Source organism: Sander vitreus, chromosome 17, assembly GCF_031162955.1.
Source record: "Sander vitreus isolate 19-12246 chromosome 17, sanVit1, whole genome shotgun sequence".
NCBI lineage: Eukaryota > Metazoa > Chordata > Actinopteri > Perciformes > Percidae > Sander > Sander vitreus.
In genome coordinates, this window is record NC_135871.1 from 6,740,316 (window position 1) to 6,760,996 (window position 20,681).

At 42.2% G+C, this 20,681-nt stretch overlaps 1 protein-coding gene across 1 annotated transcript in view; it reads right to left on the bottom strand.

Annotated features, from left to right (window-relative positions):
- The window catches only part of kndc1 (kinase non-catalytic C-lobe domain containing 1), a 67,182-nt gene that overhangs the window by 18,915 nt on the left and 27,586 nt on the right, over positions 1–20,681 (bottom strand). The window contains 16 exon segments of the mRNA XM_078273768.1: positions 1,613–1,797; positions 1,884–1,981; positions 2,727–2,820; positions 3,763–4,118; positions 5,258–5,520; positions 7,893–8,031; positions 8,977–9,611; positions 9,613–9,675; positions 11,889–12,081; positions 13,063–13,147; positions 13,325–13,402; positions 14,691–14,849; positions 14,967–15,028; positions 15,236–15,307; positions 16,017–16,131; positions 18,087–18,722. Of these exon segments, the coding sequence (XP_078129894.1) occupies positions 1,613–1,797; positions 1,884–1,981; positions 2,727–2,820; positions 3,763–4,118; positions 5,258–5,520; positions 7,893–8,031; positions 8,977–9,611; positions 9,613–9,675; positions 11,889–12,081; positions 13,063–13,147; positions 13,325–13,402; positions 14,691–14,849; positions 14,967–15,028; positions 15,236–15,307; positions 16,017–16,131; positions 18,087–18,722 (3,233 nt within the window).

The following is a 20,681-nucleotide window of genomic DNA, read 5'->3' on the forward strand; positions in this document are numbered from 1 at the left end:
GCAGATGTCCCTGTGGCATCCTTATGAGGTTCCTGAATGACTTTAAATGGCTCCTTTCAGTGTGAGGCAGCGTCATACCAAAGTGGTAGTGGCTGTCATGTGAGCTGCCAGACAAATGGGTATTCATGAAGATCAACAAAAAACTAAGTATACACATCATATAAAAGTTATAGTATATAGTTAACCACTCTCTACTGCTTGTAAAGGTTAAGTGTCTGTGAGTGCACATTAAAATAAACAAGGCGACTCAGATGAATTTTGAATTAATCTCAGAACTACTATCTTTGTTTCAGTGCATGAGTCAAACTGAAACTGTACTGTAAGTAAGGTAAACAAAAGTGGGATTTTGAAAAGTAAGTGGGGGGGCACGTCCCTCCCATCCCCAGAGTAAATTACACCCCTGCCTATGTTTTAGTCGTTACTGTAAATGGTTCTGCAGTTTGACTGAAATTCTAATAAGCCGTTAATTAAGATACCTTTTGAGGACATAAACTGAAAACAAGCCTTATCAATGCATTTAGCAAAACAAAACAAAAAAACAGCTTCAGCTTGAGGCAGTGGGAACTAAAAGTGGCTACAAAACTGATGGATTGTGTCCCTGTTTCTATGATTGTCGATGCGGTTTCCCATATGGCAACAGATGCAAACCAGATGCTGTAATGTCAGATGATAGCGTCATTGTTTACAGATCAGAGTTAGGGATGGAACAAAAGGAATGTAGCCACCTACACGTCCTAGTCTGAAGAGAGACAGCCTGACAGAAAGAGAATGCCAGTGGGAGAGCACGACAGACAAATTAAAACCTAAATGTAATTGGAGACAATGCATTTACTGACGTGTATCGTTAGGCTTAATAGTAACGGTATAAAAAAGGTCTCTAACCACAGTAACTGTGCAGCTTTGTAGCAAAATCATGATATATATCGTATTGCTGTGTGCCATAGAGCTCCATTGTTGACCAAAAAAACCTGTACAGGGTGACATGTTCCTTAATTACTAGGGATGCACAGATTATGAAATTCTGGGCCGATGCCGATGTCTTTCATTTCCCCTTTTGTGCCAGGGAAACAAAGAAATCTTCATTATAAAAAAATAACTGAACCGTTTTAAAGCCACTCAGCAATTCCTGACACTATCTTTGAGTGAGCACAAATTCAATCATACAAATGTATCAACCTCTTTAAAATGTTTTTAAACTAAATGCTTCAAAAGTCTTTTTCGCCTGCTATTCAACTATCTGACAAAGAAGATTTCAGCATTGATATAGCCCAACAACATTCTTTTTGTGAAACATAAATTAAATGTAAATGCGATTAGAAACATGAATAGGCCCATCTTTCACAACTTGTGTTTTTCATACAGAAGTTCTTGCCGCTGGTCGTTCTCTGAGACAGTGTTATGCTCTCACACAGCCGACATTTCCTTTCACTTTTATTTGTTATCAAACCACACGTGCGCATGTCACCAATTCAGTTACCCACCAAATGTGAAATGTGGTCACAATATCCCCTTCTGTTTCTGAGTTATGGCACTGAATAATGCGACCTCAGGGCTTGACTAGAGGAAAAAGCAAGGCTAGCACATTTCAAATGTGAACCCTCATCCATAATACCTGGCGTAGAGGTAAGCCATGAGGCCCAGAGGAGACCCAGCTTGCAGAGTGCTCTTCCCTTTGCTGGTACCAAAGCTCAGAACAGACGGGTCCTCAGAGGACTGGATGTCCAGAGAGCCAGGTCCACAGACAGCCAAACGAGGCAGCAATGAAACCTCCAAACCCCACTGGTCCACACTCAAAATCTGCAGAAATACAAGAAATCATATCAAAGGATAGAAGGGCCGGGTTATTGTGTGGAGTGTTTGGAATTGTAGCACTTTGTAAGTACCTCAATGTATTTCTTCACACAATCCAAGAAGGCCACTTTGGACCGAAGTTCCTCAAACTGGGACGTGAGTTTGGACAGCATCAGTTTGTTGTCAGAACCTTTGGGACACATTCACGGTTTTGTAGATCACACTAGAAGCTGCACATGCCATTTCCGTATACTAGCAGGTAGGGCTGGGTGCCGAAATTTTTTCAGTCACCGACTGAATTGCCTCCTTAGTATAGAGTATCAGAAAATGCTTTGTCGGGCGCCTGGTTAGCTCACCTGGTAGAGCGTGCCCCTATATATAGAGGTTTACTCCTCGACGCAGCGACCGCGGGTTTGACTCCAACTTGCGGCCCTTTGCTGCATGTCATTGCCCTTCTCTCTCCCCTTTCAAATCTAAGATGTCCTATCCAAATAAAGGCCTAAAATGCCCCAAAAATAATCTTTAATAAAAAGCATTGTCATTCAATACAAAATTGCAATACCTAAGGAGTGACTCTTATCAGTGCCAGTGAGCCAATAAGCACGCAGCATGCTTCTACCAAGATCTGATAATGCTGCTGATTGGCTGTCTAACCTTACACGTCGAGGACGCATGCAGGAAAAAGTCTACGTTACGCACAGAGACAGGGCTAACGTGTGTGTTGTTGTATTTTGAGAGGCTGGAAAAAAAAATGTATATGATTTGTACCATAATGTCTAATGTTGTCATTTTGTTTTTCGTTTTTTTTGGCTTTTATAGAATTGCAATTGGAAAAAGTATTGTCCAGGAACCGGTATTGAATTCACGGTATCGCTGCCGAAAATGTTTGACCGATACCCAGCCCTACTAGCAGTGTTATGAAATGGGTAACCAACCTTTGCTTTTTATCTCTTGTTGAAACAGCTTTTGATAGAACTTTCTCGTTTTCTTTAGATTCCTTGTTTCAATCATCAGCTGCTGCTGTAGTTCCTGTTCAAAAGGAAATCACGCAAAATCACACAAAAGGCCCGACAATAACACCACATTGCTTTTACTGAAAGAACCCTTTGGGTGTTTGCAGCGCGTATGGAGCAGCACTTTCTGTTTTTCTCTCTCTCTCTCTCTCTCTCTCTCGCTCTTCACCGTGGCAACAGAACACACAACAGCTCTTTTGAAGTGGAATGAGTGAGAAGTCGCAGCCACACGTCTCTTAAGGTGTGCTATTAGCTGTAACACAAACCTTTTGAAGAAGCAGTGGTGCCTTCAAAGTGTGCAAACACAAAGCCTGCTCATTAATATTCTTTTGCAAATGATAGTAACTTCCTTTGCCCAGGGCTAAGTTCAACATATTAATATTCAGATCCAGTTTGGAGAGAATAATATGCCAATTATCCTAAAGTCCCCCACATGTTCTCGTCCTATTTACCCCAAAGCCTGACCGTGCCCCACTTCATTACAGATAGTAAAATAATTCCTGCACTTATTCATATGAAACTAGGATGTGAAACTGTATTCAATAACCGCATGGAGGAAATGGATACATGTACAAAAAATGGAAATGGAAACAGTGAATTAAATCACAGCATAGCATTTTCAATCTGCAGTTTATAAACATGAAGTAATGAAACAATTCCAGAGAATCCAGAGAATATTTTGATGGAAATATATACATATACCAAGAACTGTTTTTGTCCGACAAGAATCGTTTTTGTTCTTTTTCCTAAAAAAAAACCTCAAAACATCCACGCCATGATAGTATTATCAGCTTTTGCATTAGTATACACAACTCACATGGGAACACATACTTTATGATATCCATTTCATTGCCTTAGTGTAATAGAATCTGATAAATAAACCATGCCGTCTGATGTTTGTTCAAACACATAAGGTCAAGTGTGACTCACTGGCAGTAAGCTGGACAGGTCTACTCACCTGTGTTTTCACATCCAGACATGGTGATCCTGTGTGCTGCCCCAGATTCACCGCGTACTGGATCACCTCCAGACTGAAACAATCTTCTCCAAAGAAGACCAAGGACCAGGCCGGGCTGAAGCCGAGGCCCAGTCCCTCTGCTCTGGATCCGGGCGAGAGGAGTCGCTCCGACACCAGAGAGTCACTGTCCTCCATGTCCTCGGAGCAGTCGGGGCTCATCTGCTCCTCGTGGGCCTCCGGCAGCCCTTCCTCTCTCACCGACAGAAACTCGGCTTCAGAGGGGCTTTCATCGCTGCCCCCCGCTGAATGATCTCCTCCCTCCATGACCCCCGCGTCCCAACTGTCCGTGCTCACACCTCGACCAGTAAACGGGGACAGTGGCGAGAGAGGGGAAAAGAGAGAACAGAGAGGGACTGAATCACATGGAGAGCAAAAAAAACAAAAAAAACTGGATTTGTGAGGAAAAAAAACACACTGAGAGATCAAGGGGTGGTGCTGGGGGTATTGTTGCTAACTCTGTCACAGGCACAATGCACCCACTGTTTAGCAGAAGAGCTTGAAGGCAACGCAAGCTGAACTTCCAACTATCGCTATCTCTTTATCTCAAGTACCTTGTAAGAGGCTGTTTGTAATCAAGACCACGTCTAGCGTATTACATGAGCACAACAAGAGCAGATGCATAGGGTGTGTTTGTGAATGTCATTGGCCAGGAATGAGTTCTTCTCCCAGAGGAGAAGCACATCTTTAGAGTTTGCTAGCATGCCTTGGACTCTTATGAATGTGTTTCCATCTTAAGAGCAGCATCCAACAGCCAGTCACAGCTCTCATGACTTCAGTTAGCAGCCAAATGAAGGGAAATATAGAAAAACATCACAGATGGGTTGGGGTTCAAATCTAAAACCAGTACAGAATCTACTCATCAAATGCACTAAGTGTGTTTACTGTAAATTACATATTTGAGGTCTATTTACTTTATTTGAATAGAGGCATAAAGGAGAATGAATGGAAATACTCCACTTCATTTAGGCCTGCGTGATTACTCGTAGCAGTGCTTCGATTTCAGTTCCCAGTATGTATACAGTTAGAAGATGGCTGTGTCTCATGTGACCTTGTTATCTGTACACGCTGTGACTATACAAATCACAACATGTAAATAGGGCGTTATTTTGTCACTTATTATTATTATATAGCAGTAGCCTAGTTGGAGCCAGTAACCTCCAGGATCTGTGCTAAGCGAGGCTAGCGGTGGGGGCGTCAGACAGAGTTACAACACGCACGGAGATGAGAAGGGTATGTATGGACTTATCTAACTCTGGGAGATACGGTGAATAAGTCCCAATAAGTCGGCGTGTTCCTTTAAGAGTTTGAGATTCGGCATGCTTCGGCAAAAGGCTGCGCTCTCCAAATGCTCTTCTAGTTACACACTGTAATTTGAATGGCTTTGATCTTTGTCTAAACCACAAAGTAATGTTGAGTAGCCAAGTCTATCTCCTACCTTGACAGATGCAGCGTTGACTCTCCTCCGTTCTTAATTCAAGAGCTTCAAGCGCAGCCTCATTTTCTCTGTGACAGGGCCGGGCCTCGGTTCCTTCCCAACAATCCACAGCAGCAGCGGGACTGGACGTGTGAATGTTTCCATTCAGGTCGAGACAACCATGCAGGCAAACGTCTCTCTTCCCTCCCCAGACGGTGGCTATGAGGGGAGGGGTAAGGGCTGCCCTTTTCACAGCCTTTGATAGCGGTTGCTCATTAGAGCCGCTGCATGAGGTGCATTAGGAGAGAGAAAACACACAGTAAGTTCAAAGCTAGCGGAAATGAGCGCTTATGTAAAGAACGATGACAACCATATGCATTCAAGTATGTAATAAAAAAAAGACAATTGGAAGAAAGCAGCCAAAAACAAAATAGTCATTCACAGATGAATCCAGAATACAGCGTAAAAGCAGTGGGGATTTACTGATTTAATGTTAAAACAAAACCCCATCGCCCATTGCAATAACCATTAACAACCAAACAATCAATGAAAGACTAAATTCAAACATCTTGCAGCTTGTCGCTCACATCTTGCAGATCAGATGCACTTGCGAATCACACCGATCGATCAATAAAATGTCTCTGCACCAGGACAGCACACAGTCCACTCCATCTCTCAATAGAGAAGCTACAGTCCTCCGTCTATCCCCTCAGAGAAACTGGAACAGTGGGGAAAAAAAACTGCCCGGGGGAAGAGTGTATATCTCTATGCAAAGCTGTGATGTCTCCCTAGTACCACAGCAGATTAAAGCCAGGGCCTCTCCACACATTGCCCTGAGCATAAGAGCATGGCTGGATAAGAGCATGGCTGGATAAAAAGATGTCTGCCAGAAGTGACAGGCTCATCCCTCTGCTCGTCTCTAGTTGACATTTAAATGGAGAGAAGAGCGGAGCATGGAATTTGTTGCCTTCATCCATGCATTCATTCATGCACTTAAGACACATTGACACCCCCCCCCAGGGCTACTTGTCATCATATTTGAAACAATGCAGAAGAGACTTTACATGCATCTTCAATGTGGCTCGACTTCCTTCCCAGCACTAACATGCTGCAAATCAGTTACCATAGGGACCGTTTAAGCTGCTTAAGTTTATGTTTGGAGTGCATATTGTATAAATGCTCATTTGAATGCTGTGTGTGGACGTGCATATGTATTTGAGAATGTGCAGAGGAGGAGATCCAGTGTGGACTGGATCATTCTATTCCTCAGAACCCACAAAAGAATACATTACAGATCTGACCACAAGCAGCCAAATTTGGGCATTTCAATGTTTGGACGGAAGCGCTGGCTGTTTTATTCTTAACTAGATATGCTTTTTCAATTTAGGGTGATTATTCTGACACCAAAGATAATCTCTTTAACTCATAATGAAGGCTAACTGCTGATTCGATCCATTAGACAGCCCACTTCTTGAAAAACAGCCATTTATTTAAAGGATTAAAAACTGATGCATGATAATGAAAAAAAAAAAAAAAAAAGTCAGAATCTGAACTGCACTGTGGTGATGGTTCAGTCAGTAAACTGAAATGTGTATGTAACTTTTCACATGTTATAATATGTCAAGAGATGAACTACAGCAACAATGGTGTTGTGATGCGTTGTGTAAAGAGCCTGTCACTATTTAAATCACCCACTGCAAAACTGAACTGCGACTGTACTGTGCTGGAAGTGTGCTCCGACTGAGCTTATGTAGTTGATTTGGATGTTTGAAAATATTGCGGGAAACATGTCATTTCCAGTGCACTGGCGCTTACAAAAACGGTATTGGTATTATCAGGGACAGTTATCTTAATTCACCATTATTTGACTTTGAGATGTGGGCAGTGAATCATGTCTGAAACAAAGGTCATGCTATTATAACCATAGTTCTAGGTAGAGGGCTCCGCCTGTGTGAGATGACCGAAAGTTATGCTTTTAAATACCTAGTTCTATCTCACACAGGCGGAGCCCTCTACAGTCCAGTAGAGGGCATATGTTGCCATCCCAGTGACTTCAGGGAAGCAGGAGGATTTTGCAGTTCTGTTGTTTCTCCGTCATCTCAGACTTGGGCAGTGGCTATGGTGTCTCAAAAGGTGCAGCTGCAGGCTAGGCTACTGGTAAGCTTACATTGCCATATGTCTAGAGCTGCATGCCACCACTTGTAGCTACGCTGTGTCGTCTGTGAATTTTGTTTTTTCATCGGACACACACAAGTAGGTTGGGGTGGAGAGAGACAAATTCTAGGAGAATCGTCAACACTGCCTTTGGTTTTGATCATTTTAATTCAATGCTTATCTGCACCGTCACTGCAGCCGGGGAATGACTGTAACAGCACTATAGTGGCACTTTCTACCTATATATAGTATAGCTGTGAAATCACAACCTTCCCGACGGCTCGTTTAAAAGCACCGTTTCTGATTATGGGCTGTGAGCGTTTCTCGGTGGATTGAGCGTTTTGATACTTTCACAGTATTTATATAGCACCTCGACCTACTCTGTAATTCAAAAAAGACATGTAAATTTCACCTTTTCCAATATGGGACCTTTAAAAGAAGAAATGTTTGCTTTCTGACCTATCTCAGTCAGTTTAAAGGAAAAGTCTAAAGTCCTACTCACAGCGTTGATGGGCTGTAGTTAACCAGGCAGTGCAATACACGCAGCAAGTCGTCTTCCCAGTACAGGTTACTGAACCTCTCCTTCACAACGCTGGCAAACGTGTGGTTCTGGAGGTCCTTCAAAGAGAAGATGTACTCCCCTCAGGAAAAAGAAAAAGTCGATTTTATAAATTAATATGTCTGAACACCTCAAGGCGGGATGATGGAGGGGGTCATTGTTTTATCGTTTCATTAAAGAAATGCCTGCAGTGAAGGAGCTAGCTGGTGTTAAAGGAACATCACGCAGATTTGTAAACTTCTTAAACATGTCTGCTCTCTGGAACCCTGCAGCTGCCTAGATTACTGTACAAGTACCCCTGGTTGGGAATCACTGCATAATGTACAAATATAGATACGATAGGTGGTTCACAATTGCTGCGTAAAGCAAATTAAGCAATAATACAATAAGGACTTGGTATCGCCAATGATTTCCAGAATCAAACTCACAAGGTCCCGATTTGATTACATTTCATATAAGTAGGTTAGGGAAATTTCAGTTACAATACAAATGTTGCTTATCTTGATATGAAAGATTCTCAGATAACCTATGCTGTAAATTTTACATGCGAGAAGCAACCCTTGAATATTTTTTTCTAATGCACCGGGTCAATGTTTACTTTAAGAATTGGACTAACGTGACTTGAGAAACTACAGCAGTGGTTAACACAATATAGTGAAACTTTAAACACCCCTGACACACCAACCCGACGGCTGACCGTCTGCAGAAAAGGCAGTCGGACTGATCAGTCGGCTCCCTGAGGTCCCAAAAGTGCCTTGGAACACACCGAAGCGACGCCGTCTTGAGCATACGTTCTGCGCGTGCGAGACGTAATACAAAAAAATGAAAACCGGAAATGACAACGCGTCACGTGGGTCTGGCTTCTCCAGCCGATAGTAATGGCGGCTTGTTCGAAACACGATCTCGTATTTTACGAAAGTAGTTCACTGAAACGTGTTTCTGACAAACAACTAGTTAACATTATCAGAATCAGTTATTTTAACCCAGCACTAAATACAATTATATGACAGTATCTAAAGATACATACCCATGGCGATGTCCTCATGTTCATTGTCCAAACACCCATCAAGTGAAAACTCTCCTTTGAGCACGTCAATCACCTCCTGTAGGGCGGGGTGGACTTTAGGGGCGATGGACTCTGAAGAAGACTGCTTCTCAGCCCGAGCTCCTGGATTTGTTAGTCCATCGTAAGCTCTGGGCACACTGTGCTCCAGGGGGCCGTCAGTAATGATGGAGCTACCACTGGAATTAGATGACGGTGGGTGATAATCATAGGGTCCAGGCCTCACAGGCCCATTCAGACAGTTAATGAATGGACCATCAGTGCTCTCTGGAACTGTGATTAGTCCCTGTAGAGGCTGTGGCACCAGGGAGAGATTGATATCCAACCCGAGGAGAGACTCTGGAGCCCTAACCTGCACAGGCACTAAGGAAAGATCTCCTGTTGTGGGATCCTGACGGAAGATGTAATTGTTGAAAACACCACAACCACTGATGTTAGTGGATAATGGCAGAGGAAGAGAGTCAAGACATGAAAGATCAGTGAGAGTAGAAGTAGAGTTGGCCGGCATCTTGTTACTGGATGTTGTAGTTAAGACTGCTTGATTAACAGGCAACTCTTGTGTACGTAGAGTGGGTTCAGTCTGTGTCGGATATGAGTGGGGAAGTGAAATCGAGGCCCCGTTCCTCGATGTGTTCACTGCTTTTTGCAAATCCATCCACAGTCCTGTAAAATAAACAATCACTAATAAGCTTTATTTATCCTTTTAAAGTTGTGCAGCATTTTCTGTCTGTATTACTTTTACAATTATTTTTCATTTACATTCTGTTGTTTAAAGAAATCATTCTCTTTCTCGCTGAGGTTTAGGAGAAGATTGATACCACTCTCATATCTGTTCGTTAAATATGAACTAACAGCCAGCAGACGAATAGCTTGCCGAAGTGGTGGAATTTCCAGAAACACCATGTTGGGGTAAGATGAGACAAAAGGAAAACTTAGACAACGTCAGGTCATTCGTAGGTCACATGTCAGGGGACCAGAATGTTCGGCCAGTCTGTAATAGCCAAAGCTCTTCATGTGTAAATGTGGTTGTGTCTCTACAGTTTCAGAGAGTCTAGGCAGCTGCATGATAAAGGGAATGTTTTGTTCCAGGACAGTCTCCTTTTGGAGGTTGGTGGAATCAGGCTAAAGGCGCCTGACACACTTTAGCATACATCCCAGAAGAGAGATAGACTTAACTAGGTTTTAGGTGAGCATCTTTTGTTTTGGCGCCATCAGTATCTCAGTATCTTGGCATACCAAACTTGACAGCTTGAGGGAGATATATATATATATATATATGCATCTGGGAAAAGGCACAGACCCTCAGAGTCAAGGACGACGCCGCACACTACAAACATCTTGGTTAAACGGTACTGTCTGCCCTAATCTCTCCTCGGCCCGAGATTTCATTAAATGCGTCTGTGTGATAGGGCTACACGATATGAGGAAAATATGGGATAACATTGTTGAATGTCGCATTAACGATGTTACTTGCGATACATAAACAGACATTAAAGTGTACTCAGTTCTGCACTTCTTTTATTGAACAAATTGAACATTAAATTAAATATAAAAGGCACCACTAAAAAAAAGACAGTTGCATTATAAAGTGCAGTTTGCTACTGATATTTTCTTTCAACTAATACAAAAAAGAGAGTCTTTTGCAATATATCGCTGGCGTTCGCGATAAGTATATTGCGCCAGTCGGTATTGCGATGACGATAACGAAACAGTTACTCCAGGATTTCACGGCCTTTTTTTTGAGATGGTTGCGGCCCAAAATGCCTGATTTCGCGGGAGCTTTTGTAAACAATTTTTATTTATTTTTTTGTATAGTTCTTTAAAAATAAAAATAAAACTTGTTTTGGGGAGAATAAAAATTATTACTATTAATTAATTACTCTGGGCTGAGATTTCCTAGGAACCTCACCAAAAAGGCTCAGGATGCTGCAAATGTTGGTATAATATGAAAACGGCTGGTGGATTTAAGACAAAAAATAATAATTTATTGAATGAATCAAATGTGAACATATGTGTCAGTGGCTTGTTGATCTTTACATTGTTAGTTCATTTCCTATCCTGGCCTGGGACACACATTCATACGGTTTGATAAAGTACTGACTTTAACTTCTCATTGCACTTACAATAACGAGCGTAGCTGTCCTCAATTTAGGTCATCGTGTCGTCTCATCTCCTTTTTCTCTTTTCTACTATAAGTCACGGCGAGAATAGAGCGTCACAAACACCACAAAGTGACTATTTTCTATAATCCGAATTTTATACATTCAGTCCAAAAATGGAAAATCTATAAGATATGTATCAGTCAATTATTTCATGGCCTTCATGTGCGTTGTGTGTGAAGCCAGCAGGAAGTCAGTTTACTCAGAAATAGTCCAGCACATAATATCTCGTAAAACCACAACTTGTCTTTCTTAAACTTGTCGGAAACTATTTTTAAAATGTATTTTATCGGTACATAAACAGAACAAGAGCTGTTGGTAGGTGGAGAGCCAGGCTAGCTCTCTCTTCACCCCAACCCCACCCTCCACACACCACTTTTTGTATAGTTCTTTAAAAATAAAAATAAAACTTGTTTTGGGGAGAATCAAAATTATTACTATTAATTAATTACTCTGGGCTGAGATTTCCCAGGAACCTCACCAAAAAGGCTCAGGATGCTGCAAATGTTGGTATAATATGAAAACGGCTTAGCACAAATTTTCCTTTGTGCTAAGCTAACATCTTCTCATTTAACACTCAACAAGAAAGCAAATTTAGTATATTTCCAAAAGGTCGAACTATTCCTTTAAATTTTATGAAACTAATTTTACCTAGAAATGTGCTTTTGAAAAACAGAAAAAAGTGATAATAGTTGCACTTTTTCTGGAACATCCTACCTTTCAACGGCAGCTCCAAAGTGTTGGCTCTCCTCCTCTGAGTCCCCTTCATTGGTCAGGATGATGGGGGTGAAGTGCGTGGCAGTGGAGGTGAAGGCTTCTGGGAGTTGGAGTTCCTTGTTGACTGGATAGCTGTGGGGAACAGGGCCAGGCACAGGAGCCAGTCGGCTCTCAGTGGCCATGGGCACAAAGCCTACACACAGTTACAACAATGCCAGATACAATATCAGTGATATTGTCTCATGCAATGCACATCGGTAAATTACACCCAATGTGGGAAATATCAGGAAGATCGGCTACTACGGAGATCCCAGTTAAAAGCCATGCTCCCTTCTTTACTGAGTTGTCTCCTGCCATGAATGTTAAAATAAGTGAAATTTTTAGGACAACAACAAATTGGCGGTGCGTTTCAATAGCACGATCGAAATGGTCTTCCTAATATTTGGCACATTTAGGGCCCTATTTTAACGATCTAAGCGGACGGCGTGAAGCGCCTGGCGCAGGTACGTTTAGGGCGTGTACGAATCCACTTTTGCTAGTTTAAGGTTGGAAAAAAGGGCCCGTGCGCCGGGCGCCTGGTTCAAAAGGGTTGTACTTAGTGTCTTAATCATAGGTGTGTTTTGGGCGTAACATGCAATAAACCAATCAGAGTGCCATCTCCAATTCCCTTTAAAAGCCAGGCGCGTTTGGACCTTGGCGCATTTATTATGATGGTGGATTTGCTAAGCAGGAAGGAGAGATTTTCAGGAGAAGAAACCGATCTGCTCGTGCGTGATGTGAAAGCGCGCGAGCAGATCATATATGGCACGGGCACTATGCCACCAAAACTCCACGCGGTGAAGCGGGCGTTACAATAACAACGAAATGCTACGTTAATGACTTTAGGCAAGGTTTTTTGTTGGTCAATGGTGCGATACGCCAAGAACACACCTCCCTGTTAAGACCAGCACGCCCATGGGCGCACAGATGGGCGCAGGTGCATTTGCTATTTTAACGACGTGGGCGCTGGACGGGAAATTGACAACTGGGTCGGTCTTAAACTAGCAAAGACACTTGCGTCGGGCTCTGCGCTTCGCCGGGTGCAAGATAGGGCCCTTAAGTGTATATTATGTACATTTTGAGGTAAACTACTGTATATTGCATGAGGGTCATCCATAAAGTGAAGATGTCCTACCACTGTTTAGCGCAGAGTCTTCAAATGAGCTCTGTAAAGTTTCAGGTGGACTCAAATCGTCTGCATCACTGGATTTTGCGGCTGGCTGAAAGGAAATAGAATTGGTTCTTTACAATAGAGAGATCCGATTTTCCCATGAGACAAAACAGGACAGACAGTAAGAGGATGGTTAAAAAAAGAAACAAATGACCCTGACATTGTGACTAGTATACAATAAATAAAGACAAATTAATGCAGCGGTGAAAAACAAAAGAAGGTTTACCGGGTGAACTCTGCTGATGAGATTGTTCCACACAGTCTCGGCATTTGTCCCTTGACAAGATAAGTAGTCACGACAGCTCTGGAACAGATTTACAAGAAAAGCAAATGCGATAAAAGTACAGGACACTTCACACACAATCACCGACAGACACCAATAATGTCCGAATTAATTGTGCCCTGAAATTCCAGAAGTGTTTGAAAATAAACCATCCAGTATTTGAAGAACAAACAGCTACTACTTAAAATGACTGACCGCATAAAAATGTAAGTAAATTATGATTATTTGTTTTAGGACAGTCCTTTGGTAGCACAAGTGCAAAGCACAAATAAGTGATTGCCTTTCACAAACGATACGTCTATTCAGAATAAAGGTATACCTTATAAAGGGACTTCCTCTCTTAAAGGTGCTCTAAGCGATGTTGGGTGACGTTAATTCTTGTTTGACGTTCGAAGTATTTTCAAAGAAAACGAGACTAGCTCGCCCCTCCCTCCTCCTCATCCCGTCCCCGCCCCCTCCCTACCGTGCTTCCGCGCACTAACCCCCCTAACCCCCACCCCCAAATCCTTCTTGTCGATTATTGGCTGGAACACTGTTTGTTATGTTTCGTGGTGCAGGTTGGCACAGATTGTTTTTGTTGCCGTTTTTGGAGCCTGGGATGTCTACAGAGTGTTCAGGGGACAGGCAGGTAGCGGATAGTGAGGAAATGTTTGCTGTATGTGACAAAAAATGTTGTAGCCTAAAAAACGTGCGACATCGCTTAGAGCACCTTTAAATGAAATCAGGCTTTTCATAGAGAACGTTTCAATCAATGATATGCAATTATAAGTGCTTTCCAGAGCAAGATTTGATAGACAGAAGGGCAGAATAAAATAAGTCAGCAGAATATGTTACATTCCATTCAGTGAAAACTCTGAACAAAGCCTATCCTCTGTTTTAATTGGTATCATACATTTGTATCATAAATTGTTACACTGTTTTCCTTCCTTAAGATTTATCTGTTTGTCCTCTACTGTCCTATGGAGCCTCTCTCTTATCTATCTACTCTCACGTCATCGAAGCGAATGGAGAGGTTGTTAGAACATGTATATATCCTTGTGTTTCCTTAAACCTTTGGAACATTGTGAAGTGAACCATGATTCACGTCACTTTGTTCTTGCCACTGCTTTCAGTATTAACTCACTGAGGTCCTGCCAGTAGATGATAGAATTCAAACCACAAAACAACCATGTTCGGATTGTTTCCTAACCACAGAGCAAAATAAAATAAAACTGAATTGAAATATAGAAAACAAACAGAAATAAAAACAAAAGTCAAAATGGAGGGTACTCCTCTACTTATAATGTCAAAGTAAAAACAAAAGTAATACTTTTTTAGCCATGATGATGGTAGGTCTCTCAATGGGCATCCTCTTTGCCATCTCCAGGAGCAGTCTCTTCAGCTTGCGAGGCATTGCCAGTTTTTGATGAGGTGATAAACTGAACTTGGCTGTCGCCCAGAGAACAGCAGCAACACCATACACACAAACCTGAGCCAAGACAGAGAAGAATAGAAGAGGGGAAATGTAAAATTAAAGCAAATGATTGGTGATCAGAAAGTTGGTTTAAAAAAAATAAATAAATGAAGGCCCATCAGACAGACAAACCTTCTCAGTCACAATTCCATGTTCTTGATATTCAGGAGCGAGAAAAAACTCATCTCGGGATCCTGCAAAGAACACTGAGAGTCAGTTATTAAAGTCAACAAAAGCCTCCAGACACTGTTGACTACTTCACTAGGGTAAAGAGTGCATTTTCAACATCTATTTTGTAAGTAAACACCTAAATATATCAAAAATGGAAGAATGTTAGCCTGATGGCTGGGCTTCATTGTTCTGCAGCAGCACAGCCGACTTTAGGACTTAAGTGAACCTACCGATGTTTTTAGGTTTCAGGAAAAGTACTTCTCCCTCGCAGCCCACATGCAGTGTGTCCAGGCATAGATAGGCTAATGGAAAAGAGAGAAGTCAGACGACAAAAAAAAAATATATATATATATATATATAATAAATATAAAAAATAGGATGTGCTCTTACATAATATGTTGGGATCTAGGGCTGCACAATTAATGCAATTTTTTTAAAGATTATTTTTGGGGCTTTTTTCCCTTTATTTCAGAGTGACAGTGGATAGACAGGAAAGGTGGGAGAGAGATGGGGGATGACACGCAGCAAAGGGCCGCAGGTCGGATTCAAACCCGGGCCGCTGCAAAGGCCTCAGCCTACATGGGGCGCACGCTCTTACTGGGTGAGCTAGATTAACGCAATTTTATCGAAATCGCAATATGTACTACTGCAATATCCAAATCGCAGGGGGGCACAATATTTGTTAAAAGCTAAATATGTGCCAAACCATTCTGAATTAAGTATTGTGATGCTGCAGAGACGTCCCAGCATAGAAATTGTATCCTACAGACTACAGAAAAAATCTTTGTTTGGTACAGATCCTTGCAAAAATCACACTATAAATCGTTTTCATTTTAATATTTTTCAATGAAAATGAGAATGATACATAAATGATCATTCCCTCTAATACCGTGAATCATATTGCAATCGCAATATCAGTAAAAAATAATCGCAATTAGATATTTTCCTCATATCGTGCAACCCTATTGGGATCTCAATTGTTCTTGCAGGAGCAGGAGTGGTTAAAATCACCTGGAAAGTCAATGTAGGTCTGCAGTGAGGACAGGCAGGTGTAACACAGAGCCCATAGCTCATTAACTGTCAGCTTGCGTCCACACCGAGTCAGTATCTCTCTCAGAGAGATCCACTGGATAGAAAAAAAAGAAGAAGAAACCCCGTTTAACAGAGAAATAAGTTACAGACTGTGATCCCTCAGTAGACTTCAACTCAAACTGAAGTAATCCCTATTCTCAAAATCTGCTTTAGAATGTTCCATCCTTCAGCAGTGGTTTGTCTTATGGAAGTTTTCACTCGTCTACTTTGGCTTGATTTGGTCTGTTATTGCTGAGTTCCTACGGGATTACGCTGTCTCGAAGAGACTGAACACTACCCTCTGAAAATGTAACATAACTCAGTAATATCCGTTTTTCGCCAGAACAGTTTCTGTATGAATAAATGTAATGAGTATAAAGTTAATATAAATAAAGTTTCATTACAGGTTATATTAATGGACAACAGCAACAGATTTTAAAGGAGATAGTTTATTTTTGTAAATTAAAAAAGTTAAGCAGACCTCAGCATCATGTCTCATAGCTAAAGTATCCCGTATAAAATTTGTTTGGCTAACGTTAGATACTTAGCTTGCTGGCTTCAAAGCTAGCTATGAAGCTAAAAAAAAAAGCATTGGGATTAAAGTTCATTCTTGACCTTAGAAATAGTAGGACAAATAGTAGAATGATGAAAGTAGAAATAGTAGACAAAACGTAATCATAACACAAGGTCCACTTACTAGCTAAACCTGTTTAATGCTCCTTGTGGTCAGCGCGTTTAGCATGTGCAGCACGGTCAAAGCTGTCAGATTGACTCCAAAAATGGCCATCCTTTTATGTTGTGTTTTTTTACTTGCTCAGCCAACATTTTATTAAAGCACTGTTCAGCATTGCTAAAGCGCCGTCATATTTGAATCGGCATATATCGTTTTGCACCTTCTGGTCCTGTAGCTAGCCAATTGCCTGTAGCCTAGCTAGCCTGGTCCTGTAGCTAGTCGGTGTGTGAGCGACCCTGTTGTTAGAAAATCTTCTGAGGTACACAGCTTGGCGCTGAGACCCTCAGCAGACCCCCCATGCACAGTCGCAAATGCGCAATATCGCCATCAGCACCGCGCCGACTGCCTTGCCCACAAGAAGTCTCATTTTGCCCCTGCGGTACAGCCAGCAGTTATCACATAAGTTTTATACTTAGGTACAATGACTCGATATCTACTAAGCATACTCCATCTGCTGATGTGGTTCAAAACATGGAACTTGAGTTAAGATTTTTTGTCAGTCTAACAGCTGTTTATTTAACTTAGTCTCACATTGCCAGACCTTCCTCCACAGTGATGCGAAAGAGGGTCTGGCTAGTCCACACAGCATTCCGGGATGGGAGAAAAATGTGCTCTGGTTTATTGGCATTTCTTTTAACCAATCGTAATCGTCTCGGGCGGTGCTAAGCGCCGGGCGGAGCCGCGGTGCCACTGCAAATTAGCCTTGGGAAGGTTGTTTTAGTCGTGTAGAAAACTAGCTACAGCTAGCTAGACTATCTGTCCAATCTGAGAAAACTCAGATTGGACAGAAGGTCTAGCTAGCTGTCTGGATTTACCCTGCAGAGATCTGAGGAGTAGTTAACCATAGTCCTCAGAAATCGTCCGGAGTTTAAAATTACAAAAGAAAGAAAGTGGAAGGTAACGGAGATCCGGCCCGAAAAGAGTGACATCCGGCGGCACCGGAGCAATCCCGGAAGTGGAACGTCGTGGATATAGACTAATTTAGCTTAACTCTGCTTCTTCTCAAGCTACTACTCATTACATAGCGTTTAAGAGAAGATACCGTATTAAAAAACATCTAGTTAATCCAACTGTTCCCATTCCTAAACAAACATACACCCCACCCCCACCACAAGAACATTTTCATGTTTCCATCTTTCTCTTTCACAGCCACGGCCACTTACAGCATTTGCAGACAGACAACTCTTTAGTGGGCTTCCATAACAGCACCAGACAAGAAACAATCTGACATGCAAATGCAAAGTCAGAGGTCTGAGAGCCGTCCGGCACTGTCTCACCTCATCCTGAGATTCTTCATTGAGGCACAGCATGCTTTTGGTCATGTAGTTATTAGTTACGTAGAGTCTGTGGTTCAACAAGCTCTGGTCCTCAGTAGGGCCGTGCTCGATTTCCAGCTCCTGACAGGAAGTACAGGAAGATGCTGAATCCTGGGTGCAGTCTTTCGATTCACATTCATGGCAACGTTGAATCTTTGTTTCCCCACTGCATAACGTCTCTGCACCGCCCTCATTTCCTTGTGACATTTGGTTGTCCACAACAGATTTCGCCCAATACTCAGTACTACTCAGTGGGTACGACTCGCAGGACTTGCCCCGGTCGAGTTTTTGAAGTCTGTTACTCCACACCGAATTGCAGCTCAAGTGTTCATCCGCTCCGATCTCTGTGAGGTCAGATATGGGTATACTGATATCTCCGTGAGTTTGAGGGGAAAGACAAGGAGGGTTGTTGGAGTCTGGGACAGAGCAGGAGCGATTGAGAGCCCCCCTCACTCTGTTCAGCCTCTGCTGGGCTCTCCTCCTCACTGGGGAGCTGTTGTGGGACCTGCAGTCCAACTCGTCTGCCAAGATGCTGTCGTCTCCTTCACCGCTGTCCATATCCTCCGCCCAGAGAGAGGAGTCCCAGCCCCCGCACACCTGCAGAACGCGGTGTTAGTATACACAGGCATTTGTTTCAGCTGAATGCAGAAATAATCTTAATTGTACGTGAATGGGTGTAAAAAAAAGATTGTATAACTGCAAAACTGAAGCGGAGCTAAAGAAACCTTGGTCAATTTTGTCATTGTTGAGATGCTGCGCATGACTGAGAGCTAATGGAAAGATTGGAAAACCTCACTTTTAGCAAAGAGTGCATAATGAACTATTAGCATCTATGGACCAGGTCTGGCTCTGGATTTTATTAGGATGGTGGTGGTGAACAGGAACTAAATAGGAATAATAGACAGTTTAAGGTAAGACAGCTGACACACTGTTAATGCTTGCTTATGGCTCGTTTGAAGAATAGTGGAAAAGTGTCAAGTACTATGATCAATGCAATGATGATTGGTTTTAGCATGCGACTTGTTGACAGCTGATAGAGGTGGCTGATAGGGATTGGAAACAAAACACGCAATTCTTACCTTCTACTACTCAGAATCGATTCACAAATGCCAAAAAAATTTTTGGAACGTTATCAGAGTGCAGCACCTGCTAGAGTTATCTTGCAGGCACATTTTGGATGTAATAACTTAATAATCAGCTTTACAAATAATTCACACATACTGTATTTGTATCTGTGGATACTTTGAACACGAACAAACAAGACCAGCTGACCATCACACTGCAGCCAACTCTGGTCGGGTGAAGCCATAAACAAAGCTGCAAACTCACATGATGTTTGTATTTTCCTGTTTGGTCAGAGAGTGACCTTCATTATGACTAGTTAGCTTAACTGTATGTTTCATTTTGCATTTCAGTGGAGTAAGAGCCTGGAAAGAGTGCACCCCTTTGGATTTATTCAATCCAGAATTGGGTTTTAAATCGAGTATTGACTCTGAATCAAATCGCAAAACAAAGAATCGCATTAATTTGAAATAGTAGCACACCCAAAGACACCCACCCCTAGGAGCCGAATAGCTTTGGATGCGAAATGCATCACGTTGTTGAAAAAAATATCATAAACAGGTGTTCAGAGTCTCTTTTCATGATCCCCTGCAGCTGATTAAATCATATTATACTGCTGGCAACCAACATTAGGACATAAAATAATAAGACAGCTGGCATATGTGTGTATTACTATGGAATTTCCATACATGCCAAGATACTAAAATCCAGAATGAGGCTTTATAAGCCATTATAACCATTATAAGGCTAGGTGCAGCACCCAAGCCGTTTTGGGAACCATCTAATCAGAATGAATCTAAAATCAATGTGAGCATCGACACTAACTAAATGATGGTTGTAGTGGACTTCTTTAGCAAGTTTTGTCTTTTGGCTTTTTGAGTGTTTCTGAGTGTATGTACAGTGGGGAGAACAAGTATTTGATACACTGCCGATTTTGCAGGTTTTCAGCTGTGAGTGACGGAATCTAAAACAAAAATCCAGAAAATCACATTGTATGATTTTTAAGTAATTAATTTGCATTTTATTGCATGACATAAGTATTTGATACATCAGAAAAGCAGAACTTAATATTTGGTACAGAAACCATTGTTTGCAATTACAGAGATCATATGTTTCCTGTAGTTCTTGACCAGGTTTGCACACACTGCAGCAGGGATTTTGGCCCACTCCTCCATACAGACCTTCTCCAGATCCTTCAGGTTTCGGGGCTGTCACTGGGCAATACGGACTTTCAGCTCCCTCCAAAGATTTTCTATTGGGTTCAGGTCTGGAGACTGGCTAGGCCACTCCAGGACTTTGAGATGCTTCTTACGGAGCCACTCCTTAGTTGCCCTGGCTGTGTGTTTCGGGTCGTTGTCATGCTGGAAGACCCAGCCACGACCCATCTTCAATGCTCTTACTGAGAGAAGGAGGTTGTTGGCCAAGATCTCGCGATACATGGCCCCATCCATCCTCCCCTCAATACAGCGCAGTCATCCTGTTCCCTTTGCAGAA